Source organism: Phascolarctos cinereus, unplaced genomic scaffold, assembly GCF_003287225.1.
Source record: "Phascolarctos cinereus isolate Bilbo 61053 unplaced genomic scaffold, phaCin_HiC Scaffold_4;HRSCAF=312, whole genome shotgun sequence".
Lineage (NCBI taxonomy): Eukaryota > Metazoa > Chordata > Mammalia > Diprotodontia > Phascolarctidae > Phascolarctos > Phascolarctos cinereus.
Genome location: NW_027555847.1, coordinates 591,492,386 through 591,517,629, shown reverse-complemented (window position 1 = coordinate 591,517,629; position 25,244 = coordinate 591,492,386). Strand labels below are relative to the sequence as shown.

Genomic DNA, 25,244 nt, shown 5'->3' with positions numbered 1-25,244 from the left:
TTTAAAAAAGAATCTATGCATTTAGCCTCCTCCAGGACTTCTCTCATTTTTCAGCATCCTTCCAAGATCTCTGACACTGGTTTGGAAATAACTACCAGTTCCTTCAGTACCCTCTGCTCATGTGGTTCTGGGACATAAACTCATTCAGGGCAGCTAAGTGCTGTCTTTTTTTTTTTTAAGGTCATATACCAAATTTATTGCTAAAAGACCCACAATCCCAGCAGTTGTCTTATCGATAGGATTTCTGGTAGCAAGCCTGGGCCCCAGGACCGCCAAACTTCTTGGACTCACAGAGACGAGGGTCAGCCACGAGCAGAGTTCAGTCATACCGGATAAGGATGTCTTTTATTTCCTTCTTGGAGGCCTCATCCACATATTTCTGGTAATAGGCCACCAGGACTTTGGAGATGGACTGCCGGATAGCATAAATCTGGGCAATGTGGCCTCCTCCTTTCACACGGACTCGGATATCTACTCCAGCAAAACGTTCCTTGCCTAGTAGGAGGGCAGGCTCCAGCAGCTTGTACTGCAGAGTGCGAGGCTCAGTCATCTCCGGTGGTTGCCCATTCACCTTGATCGGCTCATTGCCTCTCCTGCAGTGGGCCACAGCGGCGGCAGTTTTCTTTCGTCCGAAGACCTGGACGGACTGGACAGCACGCTGTTGGCGGGCGGCGCAAGGCTGGGCTGGAGGCGGAGGAGGCGGAGGAGGCGGCGGCGGCGGCGGCGTTCGTCGTAGTGGCGGAGGAAGCCGAAGACTGGAGCTCCTCACCCGCGCGGCGCCGAAGCACGAAAGATGCTCTCTTCTAACCCATTCCTTGGCAGTATTCTCAGCTCCTCGCTAGCCACATTTGTTTTGTCCATTCTGGGACAAAGATCATTTTCTTTGATAGAGAAAACAGCTGAAAAAGAACAATTGAGAAGTTCTACCTACTCTTTAGTAAATACTATCTGTGACCTGTTCTTCAGTTTACCTCTTCTTTGCACCTTGGTGACTGAAACTTAATAAATGAAACTCATTCCACATTCCAAGCCAGGCCTACTTATCCGAATTGGGAGGGAGGGAAGGAGGGAAGAGCCACTGCCTTCTCAAGAGGCATCTCCAATTTGTACTAGAAATAAATCTTCCTGATCCTCAAATATAGCTTGCTTTTCTATGACTTTTCAGTCTGATGAAGATTGAAATAGATGACTGTCTATGCATATATATATACATATGTGTGTACATATAAATACATAAAATTAGTTGGGATGCAGTACATTACAATATTATCACATTACTATCAACATGTCTTCAATATCTCAAGGAGTTTACTAATTAAGGAGATGAGTTGTTCAGTTGTTTTTCAGATGTGTCTGACTTCTTGTGACCGTATTTGGGTTTTGGTTTTTGTTTTTTGGCGAAGGTACTGGAGTGGTTTGCCATTTCCTTCTCCAGCTCATTTTACAGATGAGGAATTGAGGCAAACAGGGTTAAGTGACTTGTCCAGGGCAGATTTGAACTAATGAAGATGAGTTTTCCAGATCTCAGGCCCAGCACTCTATCTACTGTGCCAAATATCTGCCAGAGAGATGAAAAATCCATAAAAAATAAAAATGAAGAGGATATGGAAATTAATAATAGAGGTATAAAGAATAAACCATGAGAATTTAAAGGAGGAGAAAGAAGGTTTCACAGAAAAAGTGATTTACAGAAGCCACACCCTCAATGCAGCTACAAAGAGATTGGACAAGTAGGAACCAGGATCGCAGTTACTGTATTTGGGGAAAACCACTCACAACTCCTAGGAGAGACAGCCGTCAGGACAAGGTCATATGCTTTCCCATAATGTCATACTCCTGATGCAAAATGTACAGTATAGCCAGTGGCCAAAATAACGAGGATAGAGAATAAATGTGCTAGTGTTAATCAGGAAAGAGGAAGAACCTGAAACTGGTGATTTATCAGGTGAGTAGTAAAATCTAGAAGGTAGAGTTAGAAGGAACAGATAGGAAGGAAGATTGATCAACAAGGGGCCAAGGGCTCAGGCCAAAATACTTGGCAAGAAAGGATCAGGAATTCAGGTAGAATCTGGATAACCAAGTTAGCAGCCATTCAAGGAATTTGGATGAGGTATAGGAGCACTCAGCTTAGGAAAAGAGTTTGGCACTGGGTACGGTTGCACATTCTTGTAGTTACTGATATTGGCTGAGGCTAAAGCTGAGAGATTGCTTGAGCTTCGGAGTTGTGAGCTGCAGTCGGTTAGCGCCAACTGCATGAGCACATGAAGTCTGGTACCATACATGTTATGATTCTGGGATTAGAGGGCCACCAGATTGCCTAAAGATTGGTGAACTAACTCAGGTTGGCAATGGAGCGTGTCAAAGATTTCATGTGGATCAACAGTGGGACTGGGCCTATAAGTGGCTGTTGGTTGCACTTCCAGCTTGAGAGGGATGGAGAGTGAAGAAAGGAAAAGAGGAAAGGAAGGAGAAAGAAAATAAAGAAAAAAAGTAGAAGGAATGGAAAGAAAGAGAAGGGAAGAAAAGAAAAGGAAAGAAAAGAAAAGAAAAAGAAAAAGAAAAAGAAAAAGAAGAAAAGAGCTTGACACTGAGGCAACTTTTTGCTTCATCCCATCAGTTTTTATATGCTCCTTGTAAAGGCAGGAGCCATTCCTTATATTTTATTTGACTTGGGCTTGCAAATGATGATAAGTGGGGACACCTGGCTTCAGACAGGAATGGAGGAAAAAGACAGGCAGGTAATTTGTGGTCAATGGAAAAAAACACTAACTTTAGGGTCAAAGGACTTGGGTTCACATTCCATCTCAGAAGCTTGTTTCCTGTGTGACCTTCAGCAAGTTGTTTAACCTCTCTGTGCCTCTACTTTCTCATCTGGAAAATGAAAAGGTTGCATTAGAAGGCCTGCAGTGTCTTTCAGCTGTCCCTATGATCCTATTAGAAACTAAACAACTTTTTTAGGATATGACCAAAAACCTTAACCTCTCTAAAGGAAAATCAGAAACAGGAGAGTTCACTTTAAATATACTTTTAAAATAATTGCATACTATTAAAAATTAGTACTTGAGCTACAACTGTGCCATACCCTGTATAAATACATTAAAATTTCATAAGCCAGAAGACCAAGAAATTATTGTCTCATTTTTCATTGCCTTTATTTCAAATTTGTCTCCTTCCAAAAAAGACTGTGTAACATGAATCCATTAAATAAATAAAAGAGCTGAAATGGAAAATATTTTTGATCACATATTTGATTAAAATATTTATTATGCAAAATACCATTATGTGTATATGGAAAAATATTTCCTTGAGGAAATATAAATTTCAAGTAAGATGGGGATTTATTTTAAAGAGAGAAAGCCACGACTATGTTAATAATCCCTTTTAAGATTCTGAGAGTAACAAGCAATCCACAGTAGTATCTAGCATAAAAATGTAAGGAAATTTAAGCAGAACAACAAAAATAAACATTAATTGAAAAGCACTACTAATAACGGGTTTAAAAAATTTGTTTTCCTGAATCTTTAAACATCCAAGAGAAAAAAGAGAAGGGGGAAAAAAGCCAAAGGAAATAGGAAAAGATAAGGAAGTTAGGTAAGCGAACTCATTTTATAAACCATTTCCTTTAAGAAAGAAATATTAGCAGAAGTATTGGGAAAAAATTAAGTATCTGATTTGTAATTTACTGGGCAACAGGAATAACCCCCTTAATTTTCACTGACTTTGTCTAATAAATTAGTTCCTGTCACCTCCGTTCCTTCCCCAACATATGCTCTGAGCACACACGGGACGGAAGAAGATAGCAAAGAGTTCTTCAAATGTCCTAAAATGTCCTTCTGATTTGGTATTTGGTGTGAATTTGGTACCTGACAATTCTGACTGTGCTGTTTGCTACCTGGGTGACCTTGGATAGGTTACTTACGCTCTCTGGGCCTCAATTTTTATCTGTAAATTGAAGGGGTTGAACTATATGGTTCCCCGGGGTCTTATCCAGCTTCAAACTGATTATCTTTAGAGTATATTCTCAAGATTCACTAGGCCAAAAAATGAAGCCAAATTGAAAAGCAGAGGACCTGTACACATCCACTAAAGCCTAGCATGATGGACAATTATTGCCATCAGTCTGTATATGGGTGATTGGAGGAGCAGATGAGCAGCTTACTTGTTGCAAAATATCTCCCCACCAGCTGCTATGATACCTGAAATTTCACCATTAGTTCCATTCTTTAAGATTAAGTATTGGTATCATTGTGCCCAACTTTGAAAACTCTAATCTCTCTGGAAGGGGACACACCCCTGAATACCAAGAATAAGGATAAGACTTCTGATTTCAATGGTATAAGGAAACTCATCCTTCCAATACAGATGCAACTGAATAGTCCTAGAGAGTCATCCAGAGCACTGAGGGGTGACCAGACTTGCTCCGGGTCACACATGCAGTGTGTGGCAAAGGCAAGATTTAAACTCAGGGCTTCCAGAGGCCAGCTCTAAACCCAGTAGGCCATGCTGTTGCTTTGTATGAGCTCATATCTCTAAAATAGGAATACTTTATGGGTGGGTATATGGGGTGCTCAGAGAGGACTAGCACCTCTGATGTGAGGTCTGTGAAGCCCTTTTCGGGGCTGCTCATCCACCTTTGGTGTCCACCTGGCACTCAACTTTTCCTGTGGCTCCAAGGGGCTATAGCATTCACATTGGCCACACACTGATAAAACTGTCTTAGCAGATGAGCTAAACTAAGTTGAGGGTAACTGGCAAACCTCAGCAACATCAGTGAATTAGGGGGATGTCTACCCCAAACATGTGAAGACTTCCTCTGGCCAAATGGGCAGGTGAAAACAGTTTGTTCCAATAGCCATGAAAGTGGTGGCTGAAGCAGGTGCTGTGAAGTGCGGGACATCATCCTGTGATGTCATTGGTCCTCTTTCAGAATGAAGGACAGACAACATCTTTATGGGCTCATTTCTATGTCAGCTTCCCTTCAATGGTGAGGACCTGTAGGAACATAAGTATGCTGGGCATCTGGGTAGGCTGGGGCACTAAAAGAGGAGAAAAATGTAAATTTTATTTACTTTGAAATTTTCCTTGAAGACTGTACCTGTCCCAAGATCCCAGGTAGCTTATATATTTTCTAAAATAAGAGGTTTCCTCTCTGAAGGAAATGGTAATAACAATAATAATAATAATAATAATAATAATAATAATAATAGTTGTGTGACCTTGGGCAAGTCACTTTAATCTCTCTTTGCCTTAATACTCTGAAGAAGGAAATGTTAAAACTCCAGTATCTTTGTCAAGAAAAGACAGTATTGATATGCTATCATACACAGGGTCATAAAGAGTCAGACACCATTGAAAGACTGAACAACAACAATAACAACTATAACGACAATGAATCCTTGAGCTTTATAATTTTGTTATATTCACTATAAAATTTTTGGTGTATAGTTGTTCTTTTCATTTGTCATAGTTATTTTGTATGTTGTTTTCTTGGCTCTATTTACTTCACTCTGCATTAGTTCATATCAATCAATTAATAAACATTTATTAAGTACCTACTATGAAGGCACTGTGCTATCATCCTTTGCTTTTCCGTATTCATCATCTATATCATTTCCTATAGTACAGTAACATTCCATTACAGTATTTGTTTAACCATTCCTTAATTGATGGACATCTACTTTGTTTCTAATTCTTTGCTATAACAAACAGTGCTGCTATAAATATTTTGGCGTATATGGTCTTATTATTATATATCTTGTATGTGGTGTTGATAGTTTTCTTGGGGTATAAGCCTAGTAATGGAGTGTCTGGTTCAAAGGGTATGGACATTTTAGTTATTTTATATGTATAATTCCAAATTGGTTTCTAAAATGGTTGTACCATTTCACAGCTCCACCAACAATGTATTAGTGTGCTTATCATTCCACAACTCCTCCAATATTGTCCATTGCCATTTTGGAGTCATTTTTGTCAATTTGTAGGGTTTAAGGTGAAACCTCAGGCTTGTTTTGATTTTCATTTCTCTTATTATTAGTGATTTGAAGCATTCTTTCATGTGATTGTGAATACTTTGTAATTCTTTTGAAAACTTTGTTCATATCCTTTGACCACTTATTTATTGGGGAATGGGTCTTTGTTGATTATATACAATCAATCCTCAACTTTAACAGGAATAACATTCCCAGAAAATGGTGTAAAAATCAAAAGCCAGAATATTGATATATTGAATCTATGGGAAATTGGGGGTTAGGTTCCCATGACCACCAAAAACTAATCTTTCACTAGAGATTATTGAAAATACACTTTTCTGCATACAAGTCTTTATGACAAAAACTTAATTCTGATATGTACTTTTTCTACTGCAGTAACCATGAAATAACCCATAAAATGCAGGGGAGAGGAAAGACAGTTCAGGATGGCATGGGGAGGGGCAGTGTCAGAAGAACCCCAAGGTAAAAAAGAGAAAGGGAGCAGTTGCTATCTCTAATCTCCCTTTTGACTCCTTAGTTGAATTGGTCCCTAATGAAGCCCACATGTCTCAGAGTGAGTCCCCCATCCCTGGGTGTGAGTTCTGAGGTTAGACAGAGGGCTGATGATGCAAGCATGCTCAGCTAGGGAGGTGGGATGCTCAACTCTCAGCCCTATCATGAGAGGGTGGAGGGGTGACCACATGTCACTTACCTACAAACTTAGTCACTTTTCCATTTTTTTCAGTTCCCTCATGGTGCACTTGAGAGGTTTCTTTAGTACTCTCTGGAGCAGATTTGTGAACACTTTTATGAATGCTTTCCTCCCTTTTGCGGATATAAACTTGTCCTTATGCCTCTCAATTTTTTCTCTATTGTGCATGGCCATAAATATATGCTGTTACCAAGATGAAAGAGAAAATGGGGTTACTAATAAAATCACATAAATTCCTGAAGTCAGGAAAGTTAAATGCACAAATGTTGAGGATTAACTATTGTTTATACTTCTTGGATTTGTTGTTATCGTTTAGTCGTTTTTCAGGGGTGTCCAACTCTTCGTGACCCCATTTGGGGTTTTCTTGGCAAAGATACTGGAGAGGTTTGCCATTTCCTTCTCCAGCTTATTTTACAAATGAAACTGAAGCAAATGGAGTTAAGTGATTTTTCCCAGGGTCACACAGCTAATAAGTGTCTGAGACCATATTTAAACTCAGGAAGACCCCTTACCCTACTTCCTTATCCCAGGCCCTACACTTTATCCACTGTGATCCCAGCTGCCCCTACATCTTGGATACCAAACCTTTATCAGCAGAATTTGATGGTATTTTTTTCCCATTTGACCACTTCCTTTCTTGTCCAAGGTGCATTAATTTTGTCTATACCTAAGCTTTTCAGTTTCATGTAAATAAAGTTATTCATTTTATCTTTGCTTCTATCTTTTGTTTGGTTAAGGATACATCTCTGTGAGAGGTATATCATCTGCTTCTCTTCTAATTTTGCTCTATTATTATCTTTAATGTTAAAGTCATATATCCATCTAGAATGTATTGTGGAATAGCTGTATCAGTCTAAACCTAACTTCTGCCAGACTGGTTTCCAGTTTTCCCAGCAGTTTTTGTCAAAATAGGAGTTTTCCCTTAGTAAATTTATGTTTTCTATTTTATCAAATACTGAGTTATTGAGTTATGTTGTTTTGTATTCTTTCTTGTTTAGTATATTCTATTGATCCATCTCTATTTTTTAACTAATACCAGATAGTTTTGATGACTGCTGCTTTATACTATAATTTGAAGTCTGGAAGTGCTATCCCCCCTTTATCCATCCTTCTTTTTATCATTTCCCTTGATATTCTAGATCTTTTGTTTTTCCAAGTGATTTTTGTTATCATTTTTATCTAACTCTATAAAGTCAACCCCTAATAATTGATTTGGTAAAGCATTAAAATGTAAATTAATTTTTGGCAATATTTTTATTATGTTGGCATAGCCTAGTCATGGGAACAGAACATTTCTCCAGCTATTCAAATTGTTTTGTTTTGTTTCATTTTGTTTTAAATTTCTTTAAGGAGCCCTTTGCATACAAGTCTTTTGTATTCTTAGGTAGGTCAATCCCCAAATATTTTATGCATTTTGTAATTATTTGGAATGGGATTTCCCTTTCTATTATTGCTTCTTGGGTTTTGTTATTATTATATAGAAATGCTGTTGATTTCTGAGGATTTATTTTGTAGCCTGTAACTTTGCTGAAGCTATTAATAGTCTCAATTAGTAGTTTTGCTGATTCTCTAAGGCTTTTCAAATATACTGATATATCATCAACAAACAGAGATAGTTTTATTTCATCTTTACCTATCTTTATGCCTTTAATTTCTTGCTCTTGTCTTATTACTGTTGCTAGCATTTCCAGAACTATATCAAATAATAATAGGGAGAATGGGCATCCTTGCTTTACTCCCATATTTATTGGGAAAGATTCTAGAGTATTCTCATTGCATATGATGCTTGCTTTCAGTTTTAGATATATGCTTTTATGACATTAAAAAATATCGTTCCATGCCTATATTTTGTAGGGTTGTGTTTTTTTTTGGAAAAAAGAGTGTTGCACTTTGTCAAAGGTTTTTCCTGCATCTATTGAGATGATCATGTGGTTTTGGATGTTTTGGTTTTTAATATGATTGATTATGTTGATTTTTTTCCCTAATGTTGAACTATCCTTGGTATAAATCCCACTTGGTCATAATGAATGACTTCTTGGATAAAATGCTGTAGTCTGTTTGGTTGGATTTTGTTTAAAAATTTTAAGCCAATGTTCATTAATTATATTAGTCCATAGTTTTCCTTTCAGGTATTATCTTTTCTTAGTTCAGGTACTGACTATATTTTTCTCATAAAAGGATTCTGATAAGGTGCTTTCTTTCTCAAGTTTTGAAAATAATTTGTGAAGTATGTGTACTAACTTCTTTAAAAGTGTGATAGTGTTCTTTCAGTTACTTTAGGTTAATCTTTTTTAATGTGACCCTAATAGGGGCCTCTTAAAGACTTTAAAACCCAAAAGAATAAATCACTAGTGGAATTTTAGGTATTACAACCCTGGAAGTCAGAGAAATATTTGAGGAGTAGTTTAGTCTTTCTAGGGTAGAGTTTCTTAAACTAGGATCAGGAAACATACTTTTAAAATATTTGAATAGCTGTATTATGGTATAATTAGTTTCCTTTATAATCCTATGTGTTTTATTTTGTGCATCATTTTAAAATATGATTCTGAGGAGTTCATAGGCTTCATGACTGCCAAAGGGGTCCATGACAAAAAAAGTTTAAGAATGCCTGATCTAGGGCAATTCATTATCACAGAATAATAGATAATGGGTAGGAAGAGATCTCAGAGATTATAGATACAGGGTTGTAAGGGACCTCAGAGCCATTTAGTTCAACCCTTTCATTTTATAGATGAATAAATTGAGGCTCAAAGGGGTTAAAGGACTTGCCCAAAGTTACCCTAGCAATAAGTTGTAGAGCTTACTTTGGAACCCAGGTCCTCAGATCTGGTCCATTCTGTTCTTGATTTAGAATCTCCTCTACAACATCCTTCACATAGGTTGTCTAGTCCCTAATTGTAGGCATATAACAACAGGGAAACCTATTACTTCCATCCAAGTACTCCCATTCCACTTTGGGTTGGTTCTAATTTTTTTTAATGATTTATATATGAGTCAGCTGAGGCCTTATAGACCTCTTTTAAGAGCTACCATAATCTCATAGCTTCTCAGTCTTAGAAGCTTACTACTTGAGAGTGTGGATCCTGTTCAATCTTTCCCTCTTTACATGAATTAATGTATGGCTGAATTTTAGGGTTTTGCATTAAAAAGTAGATTCTCCATTCATAGATATTATTTAGGAACATTTGCCTAATTGTGTCAAATTAAAATTAAAGTCATTGAGTAGTGATCTTGGAGTCAATGGATCTAGGTTCAACCTGCCACTCCTACTAGCTGTGTGATGCTGGGCAAGTCCTTAGCCCTCTGCACCTCAGGCCTCAATTTCCTCCATGTAAAATGAAGGGGTCAGACTAGATGACCTCTGAGATTCCTTCCAGTTCTAGAGCTATGATCCAGTAATCTGTACTTTATTAAGCAATTGACAATCTCAAGACTGGAAGGATGGCAGCACTCATTGTCCAGCCTGTGCTTGAACCAAAATCCCTTCTATGATATCTTTGATACATGGCTATCTGGCCTCCATTTGAAAATCTCAAGTTTGGAGTATTCTGTTCAGGTACTTGTTGGAATGCACTAACTGTGAGGATGTGTTGTTGTTGTTTTAATTTTTTTTTTTTACTCTGAACCATCTCCTTGCAACTTTCACCATGGGTCCTAATTCTCCCTTCCAGGCTCAGTCAGAACAAGTCTAATAATCTTCAAGCTAAGGTAAAGGACAAAGAGAATTCTGCAGTGACCTGCAGAGGGCATGCAATGTTTGTGGTTTTGCCAGTACCAAGTAACACCTTCATGTGTACAAATTATAACCTGATCTCCCCTCCTAGATTAAAAGCTGAAAATGCTCCAGGAAAGAAAATGAATGTTTTTGAAAGGAAGAAGTGCTGTGCTTCAAAGAGGAAAGAAAGGAAGAAAAAAGATACGAAAAGGCAGAAGAGACTCCCAACCTACAACAGGAGTTTGGAGGGGAGAAGAATGTGATGCAGAAAAAGAAGGGAATCTTTGGAACTAAGTGGGCAGCTAGGTGGCACAGTGGATAGAGCACTGGGCCTGGAGCCAGGAAGACTCCTCTTCCTGAGTTCAAATCTGGCCTCTGATACTTATGAGCTGTGTGACCCTGGGCAAATCACTGCACCCTGTCTGCCTTAGTTTCCTCATCTGTAAAATGAACTGGAGAAGGAAATGGCAAACCATTCCAGTATCTTTGCTAAGAAAACCCCAAAAGGGGTCTTAAAGAGTTAGATATGACTGAAAATAACTGTACAACAAAAATTTGGAACTGATTGTTAGGAATGTGTTCTCCCGTAGGGAGAGTTGAACCATCTCAGAGGGAAGTAGTTTCTTCTACCAAGAAATGATGATATCCTCAGTTACTTGTGTATGAGAAGTCATTAAGTAATGGTTTGAGAAGGAAGAGACATACAGTGGCAATAGGTGACTCCCTCTGCCTACTACTGCAACTATTTTATGACCCAACAAAAATAGTAGGAAAATCTTCCTTCTTTGCAGGACACATACCTGGATTCTGAAAGAGAGCCTCATCCAGGTTTGACACTACTACAAATATGGTGATTTGTGTGGGAATCACTGATACTGCTAGAAAGGACCTAGTTCAAGCTCTCATCATCCCAAGACTGGAGTTTTGCAATTGTTTCCTAATAGGTCTCTTTATTGCCAGTCTCTCTTCCTCTAATTCATCTTCCACACAGCTGTCAAAACAATACTGTTAAAGCACAGGTCTGATCATGGCATTCCCCTACTCCAGAAGCTCTAGGGGCTCTCTGTTGCCTCTAAAAACAAATTCAGACTCTTCTGTTCATCATTTAAACTTCTTCACAATCTGGATCTAGCCTACTTTGAACTCAATTCAATTTAAGCACGTATTACGCATCTACTATGTGCCAGGCACTATGCTAGGTCCTGGGTATAAAAAACAACCAACCAACCAAATAGTCCCCAAAAGGAAAGAACTTATATTTTATTGGAAGAAAACAATTTGCACATACAAAATTTGTACAAAATATATACAAAGTAAGGGCATAGCACCTTGAGGGTCATGATAGGAGGACAGGCTATAGGAGGTGGTGCTTGTGTTGACCTTGAAGGAAACTAGAGATTTTATTTTTTATTTATTTCTCACTCAAATGTTTTTATTTTTGAAAAATATTTATTTTTCATAAACTAAGTTTTATGCTAACACATAATAGGTTTGTTACTGTTACTTTTAAATGAATTAATGAAGAAATATTTTTAGTTATCAGTTTTAATTTATAATAAATATTAATAGCTATAACCCACACAAACAAAAGCTCTTTGAGGCTTTCAGTAACTGTTGTTGTTTTTTTTTTTAACCTTACTATTGGTTCATTATAGTTTGGGTAAGACATAAGGCCAAACTAAATGTTATACCATCCCTAATAAATTACATTCAAACTTACTAATTATTATATCTTCTTGCTGCAAGAAGAAATTATGGTGGAGAATGGTAAGAGACATTTTATAACAAAGTCAAGGCAGTGAAAATGGATTGTTGAGACAGAAATTCCTGCTTTCCTCAAGTTACTTGTAGCCTTAAGCTGAACATGTGAAGCTTGTGGCATGTTTATCACTATCAATCATATTTGCCGACAATTGATCAGTCATTTGCTGCTTCTTACATAGCATTCATTCCAAGTGCTGTCTCTGTGACTTCGCCCAGTCTGTCCCTCGTACCTGGCATGCACTCTGTCTTCACTTACACCTCTTAGAATCACTAGATATTTTTCACAGTTTAGCTCAAGCACCAGCCTCTCACCTGAGCCCTTTCCTGATCTCTGCAGCTGCTAACCTACCACATTATCTTGTGTTTAGATAGTGTGTGGTATTGAGAGAGCTAGCTTTAGAGTTGGGAAAACCTGCATTAAATTGTTCTCTCAGATATTCATTGTACGACCTTGGACAAATCAAATAACTTCTCAGCGCCTGAAGGAACCCACTAAGATAATAAATTATCGAGCAGTTTCTATCTGCTTTGGTAGAAGGAGATTCCTCAATGGGAGTTCCTCACAACAATGAAAGCACAGGTCCAGGCTTAAAGAAAATGTATTTGATTACATGTGTATATGTTGTTTCCTCCCCTAAAGAATGCAAGATGCTTGCTGAAGGGTCTGCATGGTTTTGGTTTGTTCCCTCCTGGTTCTGCTTCTGACTTTTTGGATTTTGCCATCATGCTTAATCTTAATTTTGACACTGCAACTTCCTTCCGTGCCTGGGGCTTCTTCACCCTAGAACATGATTCCACTATACCAGCCTCCTTCTTCACTTGGTAAGTTTCTCCAGGAACCTCCCTTTTGGGGAGGGGCCCAGGCCTGCTATCCTTCATTCTCCTATTGGCTCTGACTTTTCAGATTTCCAGATCATACCCCTGCTGGCTACCTTTCCTTTCTCACTTTCTCCCTTTTGTGTGTTATTTCCTTCCCCCGTCAGAATATAAACTCCTCGAGGGCAGAGACTGTCTTTTCCCTTCTGTTTATATCACTAGCTCTAAGCCCTGTGCCTGGGGCACTAGTAAGCACTTAATAAATGCTTATTGCCTTGCCTTTGTAGTCCACTGTGTAACAATGAGCTTGATACATTGTAGGTACTTAATAAATGCTTTCTGAATGACTGACTTCATAGCTAGACTCCTAGAAAAAGTTACCTATGCCTCTTACTTCCATACTGTTGTAAACTGTCATCTGTCTCCACCCCTGAACTGAAATTGCTTTCTCTAAGGTTTTCTCTGCTCTCCTCTTGCTAAATCCTATGGCCTTTTCTCACTTATTCTTTCTGAGTCTCCTTATTAGTACTCTACCAAACAGAACTATTTTGTATAAATTTAGCATTTTCTTATCTGTTTTAATGTTGTTTCTATAGCTAGTAAACTCCTTGAAGTTAGGAGATTTCACTTTTGTCTTTGTACTCCCAAATTCTAGTACAAGGCCTGGCAGGTGGTGGTGGTGGTGTTCGGTCGTGTCCAACTCTTTGTAGATCTGTGGACCATACCAGGCCAAAACTGTCCATGGGGTTTTCATAGGCAAAGATACCAGGTGGTTTGCCATTTCCTTATCCAGTTGGATTAAGACAAACAGAGGTTAAGTGACTTGTCCAGGATTTCACAGCTAGTAAATGTCTAAGGTTAGATTTGAACTCAGGTCTTCCTGACTCCAGGCCCATTACTCTACTCATTGAGCTGCCTCCCTGGCAGGTAGTAGGCATTTAATAAATATTGATTGAATTAAAAGAGGCGACCAGGTGGCACAGTGCACTAGAACCAAGAGTCAGAAAGACCAGACTTCCGAGTCTTGCCTCAGAAACTTAAAAGCTGTGTGATCCTGGGAAGTCACTTAACCATTCAGTCCAGTTTCCTCAACAGTAAAATGAGGGACAATAATAATACCTACTTCACTCTGTAATCATGAGGCTCAAATGAGATTTATTAAGTGATACATAAACCTTAAAGTGCTATATAAATGTTAGCTGTTATTAACTCGACCTCTCTGTGCCTTTTGACACTGTTTGACCGATCCCTTCTCACACTTTTTTTTTTGTTTTCTTCTGGTTCTATCTATCCTTCCCAGTTTTCTTTGCTGGATCACCATCCATGTCCTTCCCCCTGTGCATGATTGTATCCAAGAGACTTTGTCTTGGTTTCTCTTTTCTTTTCTCTCTATACTGTTTCGGTAACAAATATAATCTCTGTGCAGATGGTGTCCATACACACATATTTGACCCTCATCTCTCTCTGAATGCTAGCTCCCTATTATTAGTTGCCTGATGGCCATTTCCATTTGGATGTGCCATGGGCATCCCTTGTCTTCAGAATGGAACTTATTATCATTCCCACTAAACCCACCCCTCCTCCTAAACTTTCTTTTTCTATTGAGGGATTACTATTCTTTTAGTCACTTAGGTTTACAATTTAATAGTCTTCCTCCACATTTCACATTTCCATTCTCTCCAATAGCTGTCTTGTTGGCTTACTCTCCACAACATTTCACTCCTATCCCTCCTGTCTGCACACAGGGACTCCGCCTTAGTGTGTAAACCAGTAATTTATTGTCTGGACCGCTACAATAGCCTCATTGGTTTCCTTAATTCCAATCTCTGCTCTCTCCAATCCATCCTCTGTATAGATGCCAAACCATCTTAAAGCACAGGCTTGACCAAGTCACTCAGCTGCACACAAAGGGTCAGCCGTTCCCTACTATCTCCAAGAAAATACACAAACTCCTGAATTTGGCATTTAAGGGCCTTCTCAACGCACCATCACCCTTCCTTTCCAGACTAATTTCACTTTAGTCCCCATCCATGCTTTCCTGACTCATTAATTTACTTGCTGTCTCTCGCATATGACAACATTCCATTGCCCACCTGTAAGCTTTGGAACAGTCTATTCCCTATGTCTACTGTCCTTCTGCCTCCTGGACCTCTCTTGTTTCCTGCAAGGTTTAGCCTAGGTGCCAGCTTCTACATGAGATCTTTTTCTGATTTCCCCAGGTGTTAATACTCACTTTCTTAGGAGAAAAATTTCTTAGTATATTCTTATATCTAGACATGTTACATCTCTCCAGTAGATTGTAAATCCTTAACTATGGGAACCAACTATAGACCTATAAGGCCTAGCACAATGCTTTGAACCCAGCAGCTGCTTAATAAATGTGTGTTGAGTTGACTATTATAGATTTTTACTACATTCTCTTTGTCTAGTATGAAAGTGAGCCTCATTGAATTGTGGGACTTGTCTCTGAGACTCAGAAGACCTCTTTTAGGGGACTTTTCTGGGTAGATGCAGGGGTATACTGGTAAATGTCCAACAATTGGCTCTCTAGGAAAAAAACATACATTTGACATACAAGTTTAATCAGCATTATTTACATTTTCCCATCACTTTCTTAAATCCAGACAATCAATAAAATAATAAATCAAGCTCTGATGATTTCCAAAGTGTAAATGCTCTTACTGAAAATATGACATTCAATTCTCCTGAGCTGGTTTGAACAGGTAGAAGACAAACTGCTCATCCACTATTCCTTTGGCAGTAGCCATTTATAATAAGTGATTGTATAATTGGCTAGCTGTTTCACAATTTCACCCTTGAATTCTTTCAGAACTCTTGGATGGTTGCCATTGAATCTCAGTGATTTATTAACATTTAGTTTGTCAAGCAGGTCTAAAAAATCCCATGTCCTTATTACAGTTTGATCTAATGTCTTTGACCTATCTTTTTCAAAAGAAAACTTAGAAGAATCTCTTTATAATTTTCTTAAGCAAAGGATAAAACAAGGAATTCATTAATAGTTACATTCATGTAGTATAAATACTAATCCAATCTTACTGAAATCATGTCTCTATAATTAATCTTGTTTTTTCAGTTTACTGAGAAGCATTATTTTTTTGCCACTTTTCATTTTACTTTGTAAGATGTGTGTATGCCAACATAAGATATTATATGTCCACATGAACTGTCTAAATATATACCTCAAATTGAAGACAGCATGGATAGATATTGTCTGAGAAATAACTTGCCTCTACATAGAAGAGAGCCCTGGGTAATGCTTGTACCACCACCAGCACACTAGCTGGCGGACAGACAACTCCCAGGAAAATCTTTAGGCTGGGCACTCTTTCCTCCCCCAGTTTCTGACTAATCAGACTAGAATTATGTCTATCTGCCTCCCTTAAATCTCTCTGGTTTGGGGGTATGGCTTTTAGGGACTCAAAATAAAAATGCTTCCCTGGTCGCTTTTAGGAAGAAGGTAGCCCTAAGTTTATACTACCTGCCTGGCCCCTTCCTACCAAAGGTTGGTTACATAACTATCATCACAAATAGTGAATAGTGATTAAATCCCATTTATCCAAGCAAACAGAAATTGGATATGTTATAGATTAGACTATGTCAGAAAATAATGCGAGATTGAGCTATTTTAGATTGGAATGAGATTAGATCTTAGTTTAACCAGGAAAGAAGCCCAATCTTAAAAGGTAAGCTCAGAATCAGGGATACGAGGAGCCAGCTTTCTCTACCTGTCTGCAGTTTCCAAAGTATTTCCACATGTTTTTCTGGAAGAGTGTCTGGAACTATACATGTCTCTCCCCCAAATAGCTCTGTATCAATTCTACCCCTTTATGTAGCTACATAGCACTTAGCATTCTCTTTGTGGATAGGGAGCTGCATCTGTTTCCATATTCAGCACCCAACACAGAACTGTCTCCCTCCAACCCCACCCCCCCAACCTACTTGTGTGAGAGCCAGAGTTACAGCGTTAATATGTTGTTTGGATTTGGCATCTTAAAATTCTCTTTGATTTTTCATCACATGGATCATGAGATTTAAAGGATAAGAATATGCTAAATAAGAGAAAAGATTCTAAGTAAAATACTTGAATGTAAACTACTGTGTGAGGACAGAGAAAGAGAAAAAGGGAAACTGCTTTTAAAAGTCACGTCTTAAAAAGAAAACACCATATTTTCTCTGTTATGCAGTGTGTTTGATCATAGCTTGCCATCTGCCAATAGCTGTGCTTGGAAACAGTAGAGAGAGTAAAGATTAACTAACACCTGTTGGAAAAAAATGAAAAACAAATATAAAAATAACCTTAAATGCTAGCTACTTTATTCAAGAAATGCAGTAACAACTGTGTAATTATTTCTTTTTTCTCCTTACAGTCAAACAATAGTAATTTCTGACAGTGGCAAATAAACTACCCATTTTTGTTACCTAAGGAAGTAGGCCCCAAATGACAAGATTCTTTCGTATTTATATGTGCCTATTTTAAGCCACGGTTGAGCTGGGAATGCTAGTCAGCTGACTGTCAGCATAACTGAAGTGCAAGTTTAACCTTAACCCCAAATGGAACAATTGGAAGCAGATTATCTTCTTACTGCTTACATGCATAAATGAAACTGAGTGAACCTTATCTCAATCTTATGCTTTCTTTTATGTTTCCTGTATGCATGAATGTTGCTTCTTACTTTGCAGGCTGAGCGCTATATTTCCACATTCTCCATTGTAGAACTATTTTTAGTCTAGTTTTTCCTCAGCCAAAGGAAAGTAGAGAGTTGAGGCATTAAAAAAAAATAATTTAGGCATAAGCCCACAGACACAAAAGAAACAAAACTCTGTGCTTTTGTTTTAACTGAGGCATGGCCCTTTGTTTATTCCCAAATACAATTCCAAGGCTTCCAAGAATCCTGTCAAGGACATTCTAAGAATGTCCACATCAAGTTTGGTATCCAGAAAGAAGTCCGTTTGCAAATGGAGTTGTCCAAGTGCTGATTCAGGGTTTGAAAAATGAAGAGAATAAGAAACTATAAAACCACAGTCTTTCATTTAAGAACATTGAGTTCAAAAGGTCATTTTGATTTGAGTTAAGAAAAAGTAAAAATATTTCATTGAGTTAAAAAATTATTTCTCCAATTCAGTAAGCTTTTCTTTTAAGTTAGTTTCAATTAAAAAATATATTAGGTGTTAGGCCCAAAGAAGTGGCTAGTGGTAATGGTACTGGTTGATGATTATGTTTGTATTTAGGCTTACTGGACATCACTTTCCTTCTGTACATACTCTATAATCTACATTTTCGCCAAACTAGAATCCCTGTGGTTTCTCATTACACAAGACTTCATCTCCCACTTTTGTGGTGCCTTGGCTATCCCCCATTCCTGGAATACACTTCTCTTCTTCACTTCTTAGAATCCTTAGCTTCCTTTGAAGCTCAGCTGGTCTTACCTCCTAGAGGAAGCCTCTCCTGATATCCCAGTTGCTACTGTTGTTCCCCTGAAAATTCCTACTTATTCCTTCAACCAGCAGATTTTCGAAGAAAGGAATTAAAAGTTAAATGGCCTAAAGGGGGAAACATGGATGTAAAGGGAAGCCCCATACCATTCATGTGAAGGGTTATGGTGAGGCAGATAGCTATTCTGAATAGTAATATAGAAGTATTCTAAATCCAGAAGAAAATGGTTTTGGATTTGTTCTAATACTTAAAAACCTAAGTGGATTGGACAAGATGCTGTTAGCTCTAGCAATCTTTCATTCTGTTTAATGCCTAGAGCTCTCATTTAGATCTACGAATTCTCTAGAATATTTGGTGTCTTTTATGCCATTTCTGAGATGTTAGATTAGGGAACAAGATGTTTTGTACAAATTAGGCTGTTCATATACAACCTAAGTTTAATTTTCAAATTTCATATTCCCTAGCCCCATCTTCATGTAACTTAAAAATAAATAATAACATACAGGGCTTTAAAGTTTGCCAAATATTTGATCCTCACAATGAAACAATCCTTAAATTTTATTACTCTCATTTTACCTATGAGAAAACTGAGGCAGACAGAGATTAAGTGACTTCCCTAGGGTGATCCAGCTGTGAAGTATCTGGGGCTGGATTTGAACACTGGCCTTCCTGACTCTAGGTCCAGAGTTTTTATCTACTGCCCCCCACCTGGCTGTGCAAACAGCATAGGTTATAACATAAGAAAAATAATCACAGGTTGCACAAGGGGAAAGTATAAAACCACTAAGTTTAAGGAGAAAGTAATAGCAAAAAAAAATTACGTGTTGTTGATGCTTATTAAATGAGTTCCTAACTAACACAGAAGGAGCAAAATTGGAAATGAAGCAGAAGAAATCTACTGCATATGGATTTGGGCTAATTTTCTTTTGGCTTAACCTATTTAATTCATAATTCTTTCATATTCAACCCTACCCCAAACCTATATAAATATGTCTACTTGTACCCAACACAAGCCAGGAAACTTAGTTCCATGAGGGGCATTGTGGTATTGTGGATAGAAAGCCAAGGAAGACATGGGTTTGTCACACAGCTTTTGACTAAGGGCAAGGCACAGATGTAATCCCTCTGTGCTCTAGCATGCTAAAACTAGAAACTGTAGAGAAGGTGTGTAGACTTGCTTTGATGTTCCCTATACCAATGAAATCATAGGTGCATTCTCCCTATAGTAATACAAATCAGGAAACTTGGTCACATTTCCCAAGGTAACTGTAACCTAGTAACATTCATAACAGCTATATATTGAGAGCCTGATGTTAAACATTGTATACATAGGATCACGGAACATATGCAAGAGATGGGAAAGGCTAAATGACTTGAAGTAGGACCCACACGTTTGAAGTTTCTTTTTTTAGTGCTAAGCTCTGACATTCTCTCCCAACACTAAATTAATGATTCTCTAAAAAGTAAAAGAGTTGATGCTTGCTTGATTGTTGTCATAGAACCAAAGGACCCAAGGCTGGAAGGGGTCTTAGAGAGCAACTAGTTCAAACTGCCTCATTTTACACATTGACTAACCGAAGCCTTGACAGTTTAAATGATTTGCCCAAGGTCAGGCAGGTAGTAAAGGGCAGAACCATTTGAACCCCAGGCAGGTGTTCTTTCTCCTACACCACCTGATTGGAAAGTACAAGACAGTAAAAACAAGAAATTTCCAGTTACTCCTTAAATGCATGAAAAGAGCTCCACCAAATGTAATATCAGCCCATGAAAATATAACTCAAACTTCATAATATGAAAGCGCCTCAGTGATGGCAGGAAGACCACAGATCCACTGGCTGGAGAATACAAGGTGTTGCACCTAGACTTTTTTCCTCTGTCCTGTTCTGAGAACTAGGTAGGATCTCGAGGCCATCTGTTCCAACCCCTCTCATTTTACAGATGAGGAGACTGGAGCCCTGGGAGGCTAAGGGCTGAGACCATTAAAATGTAACTTGAGAGCAGGGATGGTTTTATTCTCTGTACTGTACTTGTAGCCCCCAGATCCTGGCACCTGGCTCATAGGAGGTGATTAATAAATACTTGACGATTAACTGGCCAAGTCACTCTGATAGCAAGGGGACTCCAATTCTCTCCACCACACCAGCCTCCAGCCTTCCATCTCTCTGCCCACAAAGGGCCTCTCTTGCTCCACTGATGAAGTGGATGTAACATATATTATATATAACTTTAAATATGTATATAATATTTATAACTCTAAAGAACACAACTTAGCACAGTATGTGGCATATTGTAGACACTTAATAAATGCTAGTAGATTGACTTGACATATATTATCTCATTTGACCTTTACAACCCTGCCAGATATGTGCTATTATTGTCCCCATCTTACAGAACGGGAAACTGAGGCCGAGTTTTAAAAAATGATTTGCTCAGGGTCACATTGAAGGTGCTGTAACACTCCCATTTTCTGGATGGGGAAACTGAGGCCGAGTCGTTTCTTTTTAAGGGACTTGCTCGGGGTCATCACACAGCTCGTCAGTGTCTCGGGCACTATTGGAACTCGGTTCTCCTGGACTCTAGGTTCCGCGCTCCGTCCCCCCAGTCCTCCCGCCCGCCTGAGGGAAGCCCAGGGTGGGGTGGGGGTGGGGTGGCTCGGCTCCCTGGTGGGGGGGAGCTCCTGTGAGCGCGCTGGTGGGGGGAGAGCGCGCGCCCTGGTTGGGGGGGGAGGGCGCGGCCGGCACGTGCTGCTCCCGCCGGGTTTCCGGGAGCCCCGAGGGCGCTCCCCGTGATGCCTCGCGTTACTCCAGACTAGGGAGCTCCGTCTTTCCCTGTCCTCGTTCTCCCCCCACGGCGGGGGGCCGGCTCCCGGGCGGCCGGGCAGGGTTGGGCGGAGGCGCCGGCGGCGCTCGGCAGCGTCCCGGGCCCAGCGAGGGGGCGGCCCCGGGGGCGGGGCGGGAGGCGGGGCAGAGCGCGGGAGCCGCCTGCGGGGCAGGAGGAGGCGGAGGATCCGCCGCGGAGTGACGGCAAAGTTGGTCCGAGTTTCTCGGAGTTTCCCCGCAGAGGTTCCCCGTAGCCCGGGACGGTCGGTGGCCCGGCCTCCCCCACGCCCCGGGCCATGGAGCAGCCGCCCGCGCCCAAGAGGTGAGGAGCCGCGCGCGCAGCCGCCGCCGCCGCCGGCCCGGGCGAGGAGGCGCGGGCTGGGGCGGCGCGGGGGAGGGCCGGGGGCTGCTAGGCCTGGCCGGTGGAGCCCTGCCTGAGCTGTGTCAGTTTCGGGGTGTGTGTGTGTATGGGGGTGGGGGTGCCGGGGTCTGTCGGGGTCCTGGAGGTGGGTTGTGAGTGTGTGTGAGTAAGTGAGTGAGACTCAGTTTCCCGTCGGGAAGCCGATCTACCTCCCCATAAGCAGCATCTCCCCTCCCCCCTTTCCAAAGCATGGGATGGGTGCACACACAACTTGTGGACTCCCCATTCCGGAGCTTGAGCAGCAGCAGCAGTAGCAAAAAGTTATGTAGGCTTGATGGCACTGGCTATTTGAAAAGTCTTTGGCAGCTTCACCCACTCGTTAGGAAGACGAGGCTTAAACTGCCTTGTTTGTGCCCAGTTTAAGGAATTAAATATTAATAGAGCCAGACCTCTGAAAACTGTCCTGTGGAAATGCTTCATTGACAGGTGTTCTTGATGTACTCATGGGTACTTCTGGCTCCTAGACAGAAACAGTCCAAAATTAGAATCGAGTTTTTTTTTTTTTAATCTCTCTTTCTAGGTTTTGGGTTTTTCTCTGAGCATGTCCAGCCAGTTCCCTTACTACTGCCTTTTATTTATGGTCAGCTCTTGGAATATACTGTGGTATTTGTATTGCAAATTGTAAGTGGTTTTAGATTGGTATGTGATTAAAGCAGATGCACTGGATATAAGCATCTATTTCAAAGGAAAATGTAGAAATTTGCTAGTCAATGTTAGATAAAACTTGTAACCAAGATCTTAATTTTGGAAAAAAAAAATAAAGATTCTAGTGTCCTTCACCAAAAGGGGCATTTTGAAGATCAAAGAGTTCATGTTTTTAGATACTTAGAGATCTTTGAGATAAAAGGTGTTTTATTCAAGAGCATGGGCTAATTAAAGAAGGTTGAATTTTTAGGAGCTGTTATGACTTGTATACATTAAGACGTGAGCCTTGAGGCCTGGAAACCATCTGTTCAGGTAAAAAAAAAAGTGGTCTCCAAAAGAGACTTAATATCAGTTCACTTGAAACAGAAGCCATTAGATAGATTTCCTTCTAGCATTTTGAAAAGTACAAGCTTACTGTATGTAGTTGGGAACCAAATTTAATGTTAACTGGAGAAAGCTGAACTTATATTTTTTCTTTTGGAATAAAGAGTAAGGTAGCCCTGCTGAAATAATCTGATGAGCTCATCCTGAAAAACTGAATAGAAGGAGAGCTTTTCTATTTGTTTTCCCTTTCTGAAATAAAGGCCACCATCTAGATGTTAATAGGTAGGAAGAAAGATGAAGCCCCTGTTCAGTGGATTTTTATGCTAAATTACAGAAAGAGCCCTGGGAGAAAACAGTTTATACATGGGGAAATGGGGGAATGGAGAGGGTATCAAGGTGGTAATTTTTATAACGGTTTGTGTTTTTCATAGTGGTCTTTGCATTTGTTTAGCAGTCACTGTTTTTATTTATCTTAAGAGACAAATTGGTTTAGAAGGACTTCTTGAGGCAAAAAAAAGATAGTAAATATTGCACATTTTCCCCATCTTGGTATTCTTTTGTAAGCTCACATTCATTATCTCATTTGGTTGTTATATGAGTCTTTTGAGGAAAGAAAGTTAAGTGGCACCTCTTCCATTTGACAAATGAGGAAAACGAGGCTGAGAGACTATAATTTACTCAGAATTATGCAGCTAACTGGTGCTAGAGGTGGGACTAGAACTCAAATCTTTAGACCTTTAATTTGAAATTTCTGTTCTTGGCAACATTGACCGAATGTGGTAAAGGAAATTTTTGATGATCTGTGGGTCGGGCTGTATGGCTGGCCTTTTAGGTCCCTTTCCAACCTGGATTCAATGACAGCAGGTGTATAGGGGCAGGCTGTAACTAATAAAGGAACAAGTGTACATTCTTTCACATAAATCAGAATAGGAAGAAACAAATGTTTAGAATGAAGAGCTAGTGAGGGATGATGAAGAGAAATGACTATATTAAGAATGTAGTTAATTTAAAGTTGATTTTGGAAGTACAAAATAACTTTTATGAGTGCTTTGAAGGTGAGTGGTAGGAAGGCAACCAAAAATAGTTTGCAAAAATAATATTGATTAGAAGTATCAGTGAATGTGAAGGAATGAAAAGTACTGTGGAAAAAAGTATTGGTCCTGGATTTAAGTGATGGCTGGACATGAAATCAGGTGATACTTCAGTCTGTTCCACTGATACAGAGCTCATCCTCTCTGAGTCAAAATCTTCATCACCCAATGTTCAACATTTTGGGGATAAGCTTCTCTGAATTTAACTTACCTGTCTAAAAAAGGCCCATATTTCTGACACCTCTCCAGCTTGTTAAGACCTGCCAAAGTTTACCCTATACTGGCATAACCTTTGAGAACCCAGAATGAGACTTTAATTTTTGCTGATATTGTTTTTGAATGATGGTGATTTTTTTTTTGTAGTTAAGAACATTCTGAAGAGAAGTGTTGTGGACAGAAGTGAAATGTTCATGCTAAATTTGACATGGTAGACGTGGGAGTTCAGGTGAAGATGTATAGAATTGTGTAGAAAGAGGTCAAGATGTGCGTCTGGAAGGGGACTTTAAAGGCCATCTAGTCTGACTGCCTCATTTTACAGATGAGGAAACTGAGGCCCATAATTGATAGCTAAATATAGGTAGTATTTGAAATCCTGGGATGACTGTTAAATGGTTATAAAGTAAGCAAGGCAGTAAGATTAGGAACAGAAAGCCCTAAACTATGTTGGCCAAGGAGTGTGAAGATACTGGATTTTACTAAGTGGGGTTTGTCAGTTTTTGTTTTTCAGTGTTCAGTTATGTCTTTGATACATTTGGCGTTGTTGACCATCACTTTGAAATTCTTGTCTCTTTTGGATTTATTTTAGTTTGTGACATTGTAGTTTCCTGGTTCTCCTACCTTAGTATTGCTTTTCCAGCTCCTTTTTCATCTTCCAGATTCCTGATTGTCTGTCCTGGGCTTTCTGTTTTCTCCCTCTTGGGGCATTCCTTTAGCACTCATCCCCTCATACACAGTCAGTGATTTGCTAATGATTTCCAAATTTACAACTTTAGTTCCATTCTCTTAATCCGGTATTTCCTGTGTGTGTGTACTTTGATTCTTTCATTTTTCATGGCCAAATCATTACCAACTCCTGTCAGTTCTTTAAAGATCTACTAAACACAAGGTGGTGAAGCTTGTTTTTTGCAATGAAGCGAAATTGGTTTCTTTCTTTCCATCCAGACCATCCTAGTCCAGTCCCAGTTATCCATATCAAAATTATTTCAGTAGTTTCCCTATCAAATATACCCAACTTAGAGTTGGAAAACAAGTTCCAGCCCTGGTTATAGCTCTTGTCAGCAGTGTGGCCCCAGCTGGGCAAATCACTTCCATTCTCTTGACCACAGTTTCCTTGTCTGTAAAATTGAAGGTGTTAGATTAGATATTCTCTAAAGGCTGTTTTCATTCTAACATTCTGTGATTCTATTCACTTCCTCTAATACAGAAAAATTAAACGAACATTTATTAAGTGCATACTACTTGTAAAGCACTCTGTTAGGTACTGGGCATACAAAGATAAAGGTGAAACAGTTCC

General features: G+C 39.4%; 1 protein-coding gene and 1 pseudogene across 6 annotated transcripts in view; one reads left to right on the top strand and one right to left on the bottom strand.

Annotated features, from left to right (window-relative positions):
- Window positions 1-25,244, top strand: part of STK3 (serine/threonine kinase 3) — a 485,213-nt gene that overhangs the window by 6,927 nt on the left and 453,042 nt on the right. For 4 of the 6 annotated variants that reach the window (XM_078153675.1, XM_020969092.2, XM_078153672.1 and 1 more), the window contains exon 2: window positions 12,801-12,982. In XM_078153675.1, the coding sequence (XP_078009801.1) occupies window positions 12,885-12,982 (98 nt within the window). In that variant the 5' untranslated portion in view covers window positions 12,801-12,884. Of the gene's footprint in view, window positions 1-12,800; window positions 12,983-21,410; window positions 21,573-25,244 lie in introns of those variants that run through there. The other 2 variants (XM_078153676.1, XM_078153673.1) reach the window with 2 other exon arrangements.
- LOC110195248 (small ribosomal subunit protein uS9 pseudogene) lies at window positions 215-2,282 on the bottom strand (annotated as a pseudogene).